General features: G+C 45.9%; 1 protein-coding gene across 2 annotated transcripts in view; it reads right to left on the reverse strand.

The window, feature by feature from the left end:
- Window positions 1–1,035: 1,035 nt before the first annotated feature.
- LOC144167421 (uncharacterized) overlaps window positions 1,036–12,574 on the reverse strand; it is a 50,960-nt gene continuing 39,421 nt past the window's right edge. The window contains exons 7-8 of one of the 2 annotated variants that reach the window (XM_077696688.1): window positions 12,194–12,270; window positions 1,036–1,398 (exon numbers count right to left, since the gene is read on the reverse strand). In XM_077696688.1, coding sequence (XP_077552814.1) covers window positions 1,287–1,398; window positions 12,194–12,270 — 189 coding nt within the window. In that variant the 3' untranslated portion in view covers window positions 1,036–1,286. The remainder of the gene's footprint in view (window positions 1,399–12,193; window positions 12,271–12,574) is intronic. The other variant, XM_077696687.1, reaches the window with a different exon arrangement.

The following is a 12,574-nucleotide window of genomic DNA, read 5'->3' on the forward strand; positions in this document are numbered from 1 at the left end:
CACAAAAACATATTCAGAAACCTGAAATTTTCTTTTACCGTTTTAATCTTCACGTTAACTTCTAGCTTTATGCCAAATATTTTCATAAAGTGGTTTTTCTAGGTTCCCGAGAGGTTGTAATTTTGAGGGAGAAAGCTGGGTATGCACCTAGGAAAGGTTCGACCCAACTTATCTGCAATACAATTTTTGGAATACCTTTACGCGCTCTATTAAAACACCCCGCACTATATTTGCACTAAAATAATTTGAGGGCGTTGCTCTTCTATACTGAATAATTCTATTTGTAAGTATTAAGATTTGTGCTTTTCCCGTGTATTCTTAAGTAATATGCTTCTTTCCTACGATGATCTTGTATATGTACCGAACTTTGTGTTCCATGTTACTTTCATTTTTATTGCATGTTTTATAAACTGCTAATTTTCTTACTCTATGTGCTTGTATATTAGCATCATCATAATTATCGTAGTCAGTTTATAGTCATTTCCACTTCATGACAAAGGCGTCTCTCACTGACCTCCTGTGCTGAGCTGCTTGAGTCCACAGTTTACCCTCAGATTTCTTTATTTCATGTGATATGTATATAGGTGATATATTTGGGCTGATGGCCGCAGGTGTTTTCCTTTTGCTCAAGGACAGGAGGTCCACCTTCAGTCTCTGGCTCTGGAACACACTTCGGTAATCTCCTACTACAAACATTTTTGTGCAACTCAAATTCATAAAAAAAAATAAAAACTCAAATTCACTGGTTGAACCTCTTTCGTGTGTGCGTTATTTGTCATTTCCTTGTTCTCCCGCAAAATTCGTCTGAAAACTGTATTGCATGGGCCCACTTTCTTGACAGATGGCTCAGGTCCCAGGTGGTCAGTGCTTTTTAATTGCAAAAAAACCTAAATATAGTATATTCTTCTTTATTACCTCGTAAACTGGCCACCAGTCAGAAAAGAAATGTTGGAAACTGTGACACGTCAAGAACACCACAGACAACAAAAATTGATGACTTCTCGCACGCACAGTGAAAAATTTATTCAATCAAAATTCACCATTTAACAAGAACGGTTCAAAAGATCTTCAAGTTACAGCAGAAAAAGGTTAATGTCCAACTTAAACTAGCGTTTGCGGCATGAAAACGTAAAAAATCATTAAGAGAATAGCAGCACGGCAGCAAAATCCACGAGAAACGCATACGTCCCAGAGCGCAAAACGTGTGACAGACAACGATGACGAACAGAGCCGCGACCATGGTTTTTGTATTCAAATGGCCGACGCTCCTTGAGTGCGCTGTCGCTTCAACGCCAGAAAAGGCAATCTCGGTACGTCTTCTCCGTACGCATACGAGACTTGTGTCCACACTTGAAGTGTTCCGTGAACTGTGGCATGAATGTGGCGATGATGTTCAACCTGCAAGAAATTATCGGTGCGCATTGAAATAGTAAGCTTTTCGGAGGGCAGTGCTTAGAGTGTAACGCGTATATAACACTTCCGTACGGTTGCACGACACACACGCACATACACTAACACACACACACGCACGCACGCACACGTACATGCTCACGCACACGCACACGCGCACACACGCACACACGCACACGCACACGCACACACATACACGCACATGCACACACGCACGCGCACACTCCCAACACACGCACACGCACACACGCACACGTGCACGCACACACAGACGCACACACACATGCACCCAAGTAAACGCACACGCACCCACGCACCCACGCACGCACACACGCACACGCAGGCGCACGCACGGACGCACAACCGCACACACATACGCACGCATGCGCACACGCACACGAACACACGCACACACACACACGCACGCACACACGCGCACGCACACACACACCACACACACGTAAACGCACACGCACCCACGTACACGCACACGCACGCACGCCCACACGCACGCACGCACACACACATACGCACGCACCCGCGCACGCACACACACACGTACCCACGCACAAACACACACACGCACACCCACGCACACGCACACGCACACCAACCCACGTACACGCACCCGCACGCACACGCGCACACGCACGCACGCGCACACAGAGAGGCATACAAATATACAGTAATCCCTTACTATAACGAACTCGCTTCACTCGAAATACCGCTTTATTCGAAATTTGTTCTGGTCCCAACCGAAACACATGCATTTTAAACCGCATTACTCGAAGCGCAGGGAGAGCCGGAACCGCTTAGAGCGAAGTGGCGGCGAGTGAGATGGTCAACATTGTGGGTTAACAAGCTGGTGTTTCCCGGGCGATTTCCTCGAGCCGGTCACGCTCTGTTCGCGCCATCCGACTTCAGAGAAAGGTTCAAAAGCATGCTAGGGTGATTGCATTTTGTTCCTAGACATTGGACAATAACGTGGACAGGACGATAGGGAACCACTGACACTCGAAGCGCAGAATTAGCAGTGTCGTCGACAGCAGGGCACGAAAAAACTCTTGTTTTGCAGACTTCGGAATGCACACCTCGGGAAAAAATTGCCCACTGATCATGAAACGCCCCTAGTGCAAAACCGGTCAATTTTCATGATTGAGTTCTCTACCCACAATGAGCGGTTAATCATTTTTAAGCTCAACAAACACAACCTCAGACTCCAGCCAAGGCCTTTGCGGTGCTTTCCTGCGCGAAAATCTCGTAGCGTTCCGTGACGCCCGCACCTGCCCGCTATAAAAGTGTCCACTGCCTTCCCCTCCTCATGCGCTTAGCAGTCTGCATGGCGTTCGGATGGCAGTCACTTCTTGGGCCAGATGGAGCAAGGTCTGCTTGCGTCCGGCAAAAACATGAAACAGCCAGAGCTCACTACCTTTTTTGAACCCGAATAAAATTTTGCGTCAGTGAATGCAGTGGGTTTTTGTTCTTCGCACTTGTGGTGTAATTGAATCTCAACTACTTTAGCTTTTCTCAAAAGGTCGCTTATATCGAAATACCGCCTATAGCGAAAATTTTCGCCGTCCCGGTGACTTAAATATAACGAGAGATTACTGTATGAGGCGTTTTTTTTCGAAATGAGCCACATCCACCTAACGCGAATTCCAGAAATAGGCGGAATTTTGTTACTAGACGTAAATGCCGCGCTCTCGAAGCCATTATATGATATATCTTACATGTCAGCTTAAGGAAGTTTATGGCCGGGAGTAAATAAAATTATGCGGTTAATCTGAGCAATTCTGGGGTGGTAAGTTTGGATTTGGCTCATATTGGATTAAAACCGTTAAGTTGATGAGGCATTCTTACGAAAACGTTATTCTAATTGACTTTCAAGAATAGTGCCATTGAGTTTTTGGCGGAAAAGGCATTGAAGGCAAAAGGCCATCAAGAACAGCACAAATATACCTGATGAGCAAGTGAGTGTTCTTGGCACAATTAGCAGCTAGTTTAGGATTCCGTAGCATAATTTTCTTGGTCACACCTGAAGGCGCTTACGAAGTAAGTGAGCTCTTCACAGCCTTGCCATGAATTTTCGATACGCTTCACAAAAAGGCTGCTCATAACCTCTTCTTTACTTTAATGAAGTGATCGTACCCACAAATGGAGGGGGGTATTTTCGAGGGCTTGTAAGAAGCGCTTATTTAGTTTAGTAGTAAAATAGGAAATATGGCAGTAAAAAATAAACATAACCAGACTTGCACCGTTCTGGACCGGAGACACAAAAGGAAATCATTATTTTGAACTCTCTTGGCCCCCTAACAGGATGCTCAGTGGCGAAAGAGCATAAAAATGCCTTAATTAAATGAGCAGCGTCGGTTCTTTATCAAGCATTTCCCCTGACTCTAGGCCAGACTCTCAAATGCTCCGAAAGAACTACGCATGCGTGCAGTTTACTGACAGTGCAGCCAGACAGTGCGGCATGCGTCGGAGCCTGTGCTCTCCGTTATTCGTATTTCTTTTTATCCCCCATGTACTTTCCCATGCATACCTCAGAAAAGGTGGCGCGGTTCACTCAAACTCACTCACAAATTTATTTTCAAATCACCACTCACTCAAACTCAGACTCATTGCTGAGCAGCACATCTGCGCTCACTCAAACTCACAGTGAGCGCGAAACTTGGAACTCACTCGGACTCAAAACTGAATATGCACTCAGAACTGAAAATCTACTCAGAACTCAATATGTACTCAAAACTCAAAATATACTCAAACTCACAATGTACTCAAAACTCAAAATTGACTCAGAATTCAAAATGTGCTCAGAACTCAAAATGTACCCAAAACTCAAAATGAACCCTGAACTCAAAATGGAAAACTCAATATAAATTCAGACCTCAAATGAGCTCACGACTCCCTCATGCTAGGAATTCACTCGGGCTCACATGGACTCAGAATTCATAAGCATTCAGAGTTTTAAAATTCACGCGTGGTAAAAATATTACAGGTGCAAATTTGTGAGCTCGAACTCCTGCACTCTGTACGACATGATACCGTAATTCCTATGAGATGGAAAATAATTTTTGTTGCCGATTTAATACAGCTATACCTGCTGGTCATGATAATTAGCGCGGCTTGCACGCAATTGCACTTATACATTGGATGCCAAACTATTGATATAGGCTACGTGTTTGTGCTCATGACAGAGGGGGTCCAGAATCGATGGTGTGCTGGGGCCCTGGGGAGAAACAAACAGCATTGGACAAGGGACGTGCGCTCACTGTTCAGTTCATTTACATCGAAGCTATTTAGGAGTACGGTTCCGTGCATTCTTGCTCTGCATACTGAAAAACGCCTCGTGTCAAAGCGAAATGTCCCCCCGAATCTCTGAAGCGCGAGGCGTTCATGGATATGGCTTTGCTTTTTTAATGCATAGCATTCTTTGCCAGTGCCCCCCCCCCCTCCCCCACCCTGGCAGGACCGTGAAACGCCGTGCATTCCCACAGAAATGCAAATATCGCGGAAGTTCAACGTGCAATCACTATAAAATCGTAAATGTACATATTAGATCAAACGAAACTGTAAAAAACTAAAAAATAAGAAATAAAGAAAAATATCGAAAATGGCGAAGCGTGTAACCTGGGAGTGATGGGTAGTCATAGATTGGGTTAAAATTCAAAGTGATGTGCCGCTGGTCATGTGGGGTACAAATTGAAGGTATCGAGGAGGAAAATCACGTGAAACAAAAAAATGCTTCGTGGCCATAATCATGACTTAGGGTGAGTCATAACCAGGGTTGAATTCATAATGATGACCCGTAAGCGTGTGGGGTGTCCAAATAAAGGTTTTGGTTACGGAAATAACGTTGGACAAATGAGAAATACATACTGGTCGTAATCATGTCGTATTTAGTAATTATGACATAATCATGACATAACAATGACTCATTACTTGGTCGTAATCATGGCATAATCATGACATAATAGGCAGGCACAGAGCCTGCCTATTTTTTTCTTCGCCCAGAAAAGACCTTGCACACCATATTGAGAACACCACACCCCAGAAAAACCGATGTGCAAAGCCAAGAACTGGGAAAAAGCAAGCTGTTATGCCCTAGCTGGACAACATTGCAGACAGGTTAAAAATGTGGGGTCCCGATATGGTGTGCGAGTTTTTTCTCGGCTAAGAACAAAACAGACAGACTTTGTTCCTCCGTGAACAACAAAAAGAAACGTCCAGACGGTGCCTGCCATAGCACGTGTGGTGTCAAACACAAGCGTGCTTTTTGTCCTTGCAAAATGTGTGTTGTCATGTAGAAGTGTGCACGTTGGGCAGACGGAGCCCTGCCTAAATTTAAGACTACGTGAGCATTCAGGGACGATGAAAAACTACTCGTACGCCAATTTTCGTGCGCAGTGCAATGAGTGTCGATGCGAACACAGTTTCAGTGATGCTGAGGTGCTCTTCGAGCACAGAAATCACAAGGTTCGGGAGATAGTAGAAGCCTTCTTCACTAAGCTTTATTAAGATGACTGCATAAGCCAGACCTCGATCAGGCTCCCCAAAAAGGAAGCCCAGATAGTCGGCCGTGTACTCCTATTAGTTGCATCAGTCCTCTCTGGCCCCTATCCGCATGTGCACGCTTTCCTGTATGTATATCTTTGGGTGTCTAATAAACCCGAGTTGTGAGTCAGCGTCTGTGTTGTGCCTCTTCATATCATCCCCTTGTTTTGCGCGCTGTGTTGTTTTTCCCACACATACAAGGTGTTTCAGCTAAGTTTAGCCAGAGTTTAAAAATATGCCAATGCACTATAAGACTACGCAACCATATGCATATTGCTGACTTTTGTATGCTGTGCGTCATGCTTTTTTTGTATTTTAATTAATCAGATAATTAGCCAACTTCTGGAGCAAGGAAGCTAGGAAAAGAATTCCAATTAGAATGTTGCACAGCGGTTTGGATACTGTCTGACTAAACTGTTTGCGTCTTTTATCTAGTAAGTGTTACTGTTTTTCAGCTTAGTGATGATGCCCGCGAAGTTCATAAAAACACCACGTGACAAGCTTGCTTGCACGTAGTGATTGCAGTGCTCCCAAACGTTACCCGCAGAATCAATCAAAGCTGCGCTGGCTGTCAGTCATAGGCGCGGCCATGCAGACAAAATAGAAGTTTGTTTTATTAGAAAGATTTCGTGTTTTATAGTGCCCTAGTTCAGCCCTTTTCCGGCAGGAACCAATGCTTTATTCACTGAGAAGTGAAACATTCTCAGAAAAATTCCAATTCTCCCACTAAATCGTGTCTTTTTGTGACATCGACAATGACGTATCCAGAGCAGGGACTTAAAACTAGACATAGCCTACTGGCCAGGGCTGCTACCATCTCACAGACAGCCGCTTGGTTACAATGTTTGTCCCCCTCTTTCCCTCGCACAGGGCACCTTCATCAATCTTGGTGACGGTGTTGGCGACACCGCAGACCCCGAGCCCCCATACTCATGCTGTGTTCTACCGGGGCTATGTGAAGGGCAGAAACCATAAACGTCGGCCTTCGCGGTCCAGTTCAAGCTCCAACGGATGGGCTCCCTGCCTGCCTATCAAGGAGGGAGCTTCGGGACCTCTCTCGGTATCGGGGTAACCCGAGCGAAGAAAGTAGCCCCGTCCCCAACTTCTATACTATAGCATATGACATTATCTAAGCCCCACCCCAAACATGATCGGCCCCCGAAAAGGGGCTACACCGGTCTCTTTTCCACCACTTCCTAACTTGAGTTTTCCGAAACCGAACAACTTCTCTCGCTTCTTAGTGAAGGAATCGGCTGACCAGTTGGACCCCCTTGTTTCCAAGTCAGTATTTCTAGTCTCCAAATTTCTTGAAGTTGTCACCGCCAAATCAAGTAAAGCCAAAAAAAAAACCAAAACCCTGTATACCCTTGGTGAGGTCAGTAGCCAGGATCAGGCTGATAAACTACTCGCACGAACCCGCACGGCCAATCTGGCCATCCGAGTCATGCCCCACCGCAGCCTAAATAGCACCGAGGGCATGATTTTCGAATATGAGCTATAAATGGAACTTAAGCTGACCTGCTGAAAGGCCTCCATCGTCAGGGCGTAACAGCGGTCAGGCGCATAACCATACGCAGAGATGACAAACAAGTACCTAGAAAGCAGCTCATCTTAACCTTCGACAGGTTGACCCTTCAAGAAATCATCAACACAGGTTACATCCTATGTCCAATCCGGCCTTACATCCCGAACCCGCGGCGCTGTTACAAGTGTCAACGATTCGGGCAAGGCACAAACTCCTGTCGCGGCCGACGTACCGCGCAAAATGCGCCCAGCACGACCACCCAAAACTGCCAGGGTACACATGCGGCCAACTCCAGAAAATTCGAAAAGTTTAAACTAAAAAAAAAACATCAACATCAAGGTCACTGAAAAGAACACCTTCCCAGATGGCGCGGAAGCGGTTCGCCTCTTTCCCTCTGGACAGGTACGCCGACGAAGTTCGGAGTGGCGTTCGTGGCGGAGCGGCGTCTGGCTTCGGCGGGGACACAGTACTGCAAGTAAGACTTTGTCCTTTGCCCGCACCGCACCCCCCCCCCCTGGCTGCCACTGGCGACCCATCCCGTCTCCACACCGCTCACCGAGCCAGTAGTGGTTGTGGAGACAACACCAAGTCTGGTAGGAGTGAAGTTGCATCCTCCACTTCCACTCCACCTTCCCAAACCCCACGCGAGGGCACAGAGGAGATTGAGACGGAAGAACCAGTGACCGCTACCACCCCCACTGCAGCGCCTGCGCCATCCGAGGCGTTCCTAAAACCCTCGGCGGTTGCGGGTTAGTCAAAGCGCGCCCAAAAGGGTGCATGGTTCAAGGAGACTGATCACACAGGCACTCCGAGGACATCCGAGGACGAAATGGACGTCGGACCCTTCTTGTCTGAGGTTCACTGCAAGGAACGCGTTCCGACGCAAAAGCCTCCCGACAAGCCAAAAAAGACGACAGCCACAGCCCCGAAAGACGACACATAAACATACACTCCAGTAGCTCTTACACTAAATAATGGGAAAAGAAAACATAATTCAATGGAACTGCAGAGGCCTTTTTAAAAACCTTGGCGATGTGTACGAGATACTTCACTCCAAATCAGCCAAGTGTAATATGTCTTCAAAAAACACATCTAAATTCAAAACACACAGATTTCTTGAATAGCTACATGGTATTTAGGAAGGACAGGGTTGGTGGTGGTACATCTTCAGGTGGTGTGGCCATCATTGCCGGGAAACCGTTGGCGTGTCACACACTCCAATTACAGACTGCCCTTGAAGCTGTCGCCATTAGAACCATAATATTTGGAAGCATATTATTTGCCATTAGAACCATTAGAACCATAATATTTAATAGGCTTATACGGTATGGTCTAGCTGCATTCTTCCGGATTTCCAGCTTTGAGCTCCGATTTCGAGGGTCTTGTAGACAAGCTACTCCAACCTTTTATGCTTATAGGCGACCAGAATGCACACAACTCTCTGTGGGGATCGTCCCGAATGGATGCGCGAGGTCGCCTAATCTAGAAATTCCTGACATCTTCAGGAGCATGCCTGTTAAATAAAAACAAGCCCACATGCTACAATATAGCACACAACACATATTCATACCGTGACTTGGCTAAGGGTTCCGAAGTTCTCTTTTCTTGTCTTGATTTGGGCATGGGCACAGACCCACATGGTAGTGACCATTTCCCCACTTCACTAACATATATAGCTACATGCCCGAGCAGTCCACCTTTCCATAAGAGGTTCAATGAAGCAAGAGCAAACTGGAATACATTTACAGAAACATCTTAACTACGCCGCACATCCATGAAATACCTACACGTGGAGGAAGCAGACAAACTCATCACGGCGCACAGCCTCGACGCCTCCGGTGCCCGACGCAACAAAAGGAGGCCGTGGTGGAGTGAGCATTGCAGGCGGGCGAGAGAGCCCAGAACAAGACGTGGGGTGTCCTTCGCCGGTACCCCACGTCAGATAATCTCATTTCTTTTAAACGGGCAAATGCCTTTTGGAAGCGAGTGCGTCGTGAGGTGGAAAAGGAGAGTTCGCTCACCTTCCTCGCTTCCGTCAATTGATACACAGACACACACAAAATCTGGACACTAATACGAAAACTAAAAGGACAACAGACACACAGCCTGCCCCTGTTAGTACAACAAATGACACACTGGAAGACCAGGCTAACACACTCCCAACACTTCCAACATGTGTCCAGTTCAGCACACTACACCAACGCTTTCATAAAACACAAAACATCCTGTGAGACGAAGTCCTTTCGAGATAGTAACAAGTCTACCTCATCTTATAACATTCCTTCTCACTTGATGAGCTGAAGATCGCATTCAGTACTTGCAAGCCTTCAGCTCCTGGTGCAGAAAACATTAAATACAGTATGATGCAACACTTACAAGCAGATACAATTGAAACCCTCCTTCACCTCTACAACAAAATATTTCTTTCCGGGCGGGTTCTGGAGGGAGGCTATATTAGTGGCCTTTCTGAAAGAGGGAAGAACCCTTCCTCTTCCGCAAGTAATCCTCCCATCCCCCTGACAAGCTACCTGTGTAAGCTGCTCGAGAAGATGATGAATAGGAGACTCATGTACTTAGAGTACAATGTTCTTCTCGACGGCTGCCGGGCTGGCTTCAAGTCGAGGAGATGCACCAACGATCGACTGGTTGCGTTCAAATAGTATGTAAAGGATGCCTTCATCCATTACCGCTTTGCATAACAGTGTTCTTTGGTAGGGAAAAGGCGTATGACACGGCCTGGTGGTACGGTATCTTGTGTGACCTCAACTCATTTCGTGTTTCAGGCAACATGCCGAACACCCTCGCTAGCTACATGTCGGACAGAACCTTTCGAGTCAGGGTTGGCAGTGCACTTTTCGATGTATATGCTCAGGAAAATGGCGTCCCTCAAGGCGGTGTCTTGAGCTGTACACTAGTCACTGTTAAGATGAACTCACTCCGGAAGGCATTGACACCAACCATTTCCGGTTCTATATATGTAGATGACGTTGAAATATCTTTTAAGTCTTGTAACCTCTCCATTTGTGAACGCCAAGTCCAGCTTGGGGTGAAAAAACTTGCTGGCTGGGCGGACACAAACGGTTTTAAACCGATCCCCGAAAAAAGTACTTCTGTTGTGTTCTCCCGTGTGGTTCACGCTGACCCTGATATCTGTAATAATGATGTAGTAATTCCTGTCAGATGGGGACACAAATTTGTAGACCTAATATTCGATAGTAAACTCACATTTATCCCGCAATTGAAACAGCTCAAATACAAATGCCTAAAAACTATGAATATTCTCACAGTGCTGTCACACCAATCCTACGGTCTGATAAAGAACTCCTTCAACGTCTGTATAATGCTCTGATAGGATCCCGGCTGCACTATGGCAGTGATGTCAATGGGTCAGCGACTAAAACATCCCTGAAAATGCTGGACTCAGTGCTGCACCTCGTGCTCCGGCTTGCATGTGGGGCTATCTGTATTAGCCCAGTTGAAAGCCTCTATGAAGAATGTAACAAGTGGAACCTAGAACGTCAGCGAAAATACATGGACCTTCTTTATGATTTTAAAATATTGTCAATGGCTAACCATTCTTTTAAGTCACTCTTTTATGGTACATCCATATCGCAGCTTCTTTTAAACCGCCCATCTATTTCTTTTCCGTTCTCATACAGAGCTAGAGAGGAAGCATCACAACTCTGTCTCCTTTTTAGATACCATGAAACCGACTGTTACTAATTCTATAGCCCCATGGAATCTTCGTCCTATACCATGTGACATCTTTTAAACATATCGACAAAAACCGAGTGCTAAGAAGGGCGATCTTGCAGCACTTCTTGTCTCTTCAACACAAATACAAGTGTGCAGACTTCTTTACTGACGCCTCAAAAACTTACACCACTGTGTCGTGTGCTGCACACGGACCCAGCTTGAATATCAGTGAAACCATGAATGTGTATACTAGTATGTTCACGGCCGAGGATCCCAGTATGCTACTTGTCATGAACCATATCCTCCAAACTTCCACAGTCCGTAATCTATACTTATTTCTTAAGTGTTGTGCGGCCATTGTCAGGGCAAAAAACTTCTAAAAACCGCGTAGTCAATCTTCTGATTAGCACCATTGTGTCTTTATATGCGTTAGGTCTCGATGTGACCATGTGCTCGGTGCCACGTCACGTTGGGATCACAGGAAACGAGACCGCAGATCAAATGGCCGCTGCTGCTGTACGTAGTACGACAGTCGACAGAACAACACTACAATACACCGACATGAAGCCACACATCAGAAAACAACTTCGAAAAACCTCAGAAACACACTGGAGTGGACAGACAGACAAATTACACGGTGCGAAGCTGGTTGTTTTTTGGATGAGTAGGGTCAAGTGCGACTGGCGGAGAAGAAGCAGCGATGACTTCATACAAGCATTTTAATTACTTTTGCCAGCAAACGGCCCCTAACTGACTTGTAAAATGTAAGACATAATAGCATTGACCGCGTTCCATTTAGGTCCGGTAAGCAAGTTTTGCTGTTTTCTCAAATTCTGTTCGGGTGCATTTCACTAATATCGACAAAAGAACTCTTCAAGTGTTTACAGCGCAGAATTGCAAGAACGAAAATGTATAACGGAACCACACCAGCGCTCATTTTTTATTTCCACCCTTGCTAATCTGCTTGTCCGCGTTAGCGATGATGCTTTATGAGCACATGACACTGACCTTTGTTCCGCTGTTTTACGCCCATATTCCTCATTCAGCAAAGCAGCAGTGGTCCCGTTGACGCGTGCACACAGCTCCTGTAAATTAAAAATAGAGGAAGATGAAAATATTGCTACTGGTGTTTGCGGGCGTTGCCGGATAAATAGAAGCAACCAAGCTGTTTTTATCGCAAATGAGCACTCGGCTCGAGGGATCCATTTTTTCTGCTTTAGATATATCTGGCCCATGCTATGACCACGAGGGATTTTTTTCCACAAGCGTCACTCTCTCTGCGCACGCAACCATTGTCGCTGAAAAATTGCTGAAATGACGCTTTTAAACGCCGCCCAAAGGTACGGGGGAGCGAAACAGTGCAGTTGTGAACAGATACAGAAACAAGAG

The sequence above is a fragment of the Haemaphysalis longicornis genome, unplaced genomic scaffold, assembly GCF_048455015.1.
Source record: "Haemaphysalis longicornis isolate Haplotype H1 unplaced genomic scaffold, Haemaphysalis longicornis Haplotype H1 scaffold_2, whole genome shotgun sequence".
Taxonomy (NCBI): Eukaryota; Metazoa; Arthropoda; class Arachnida; order Ixodida; family Ixodidae; genus Haemaphysalis; species Haemaphysalis longicornis.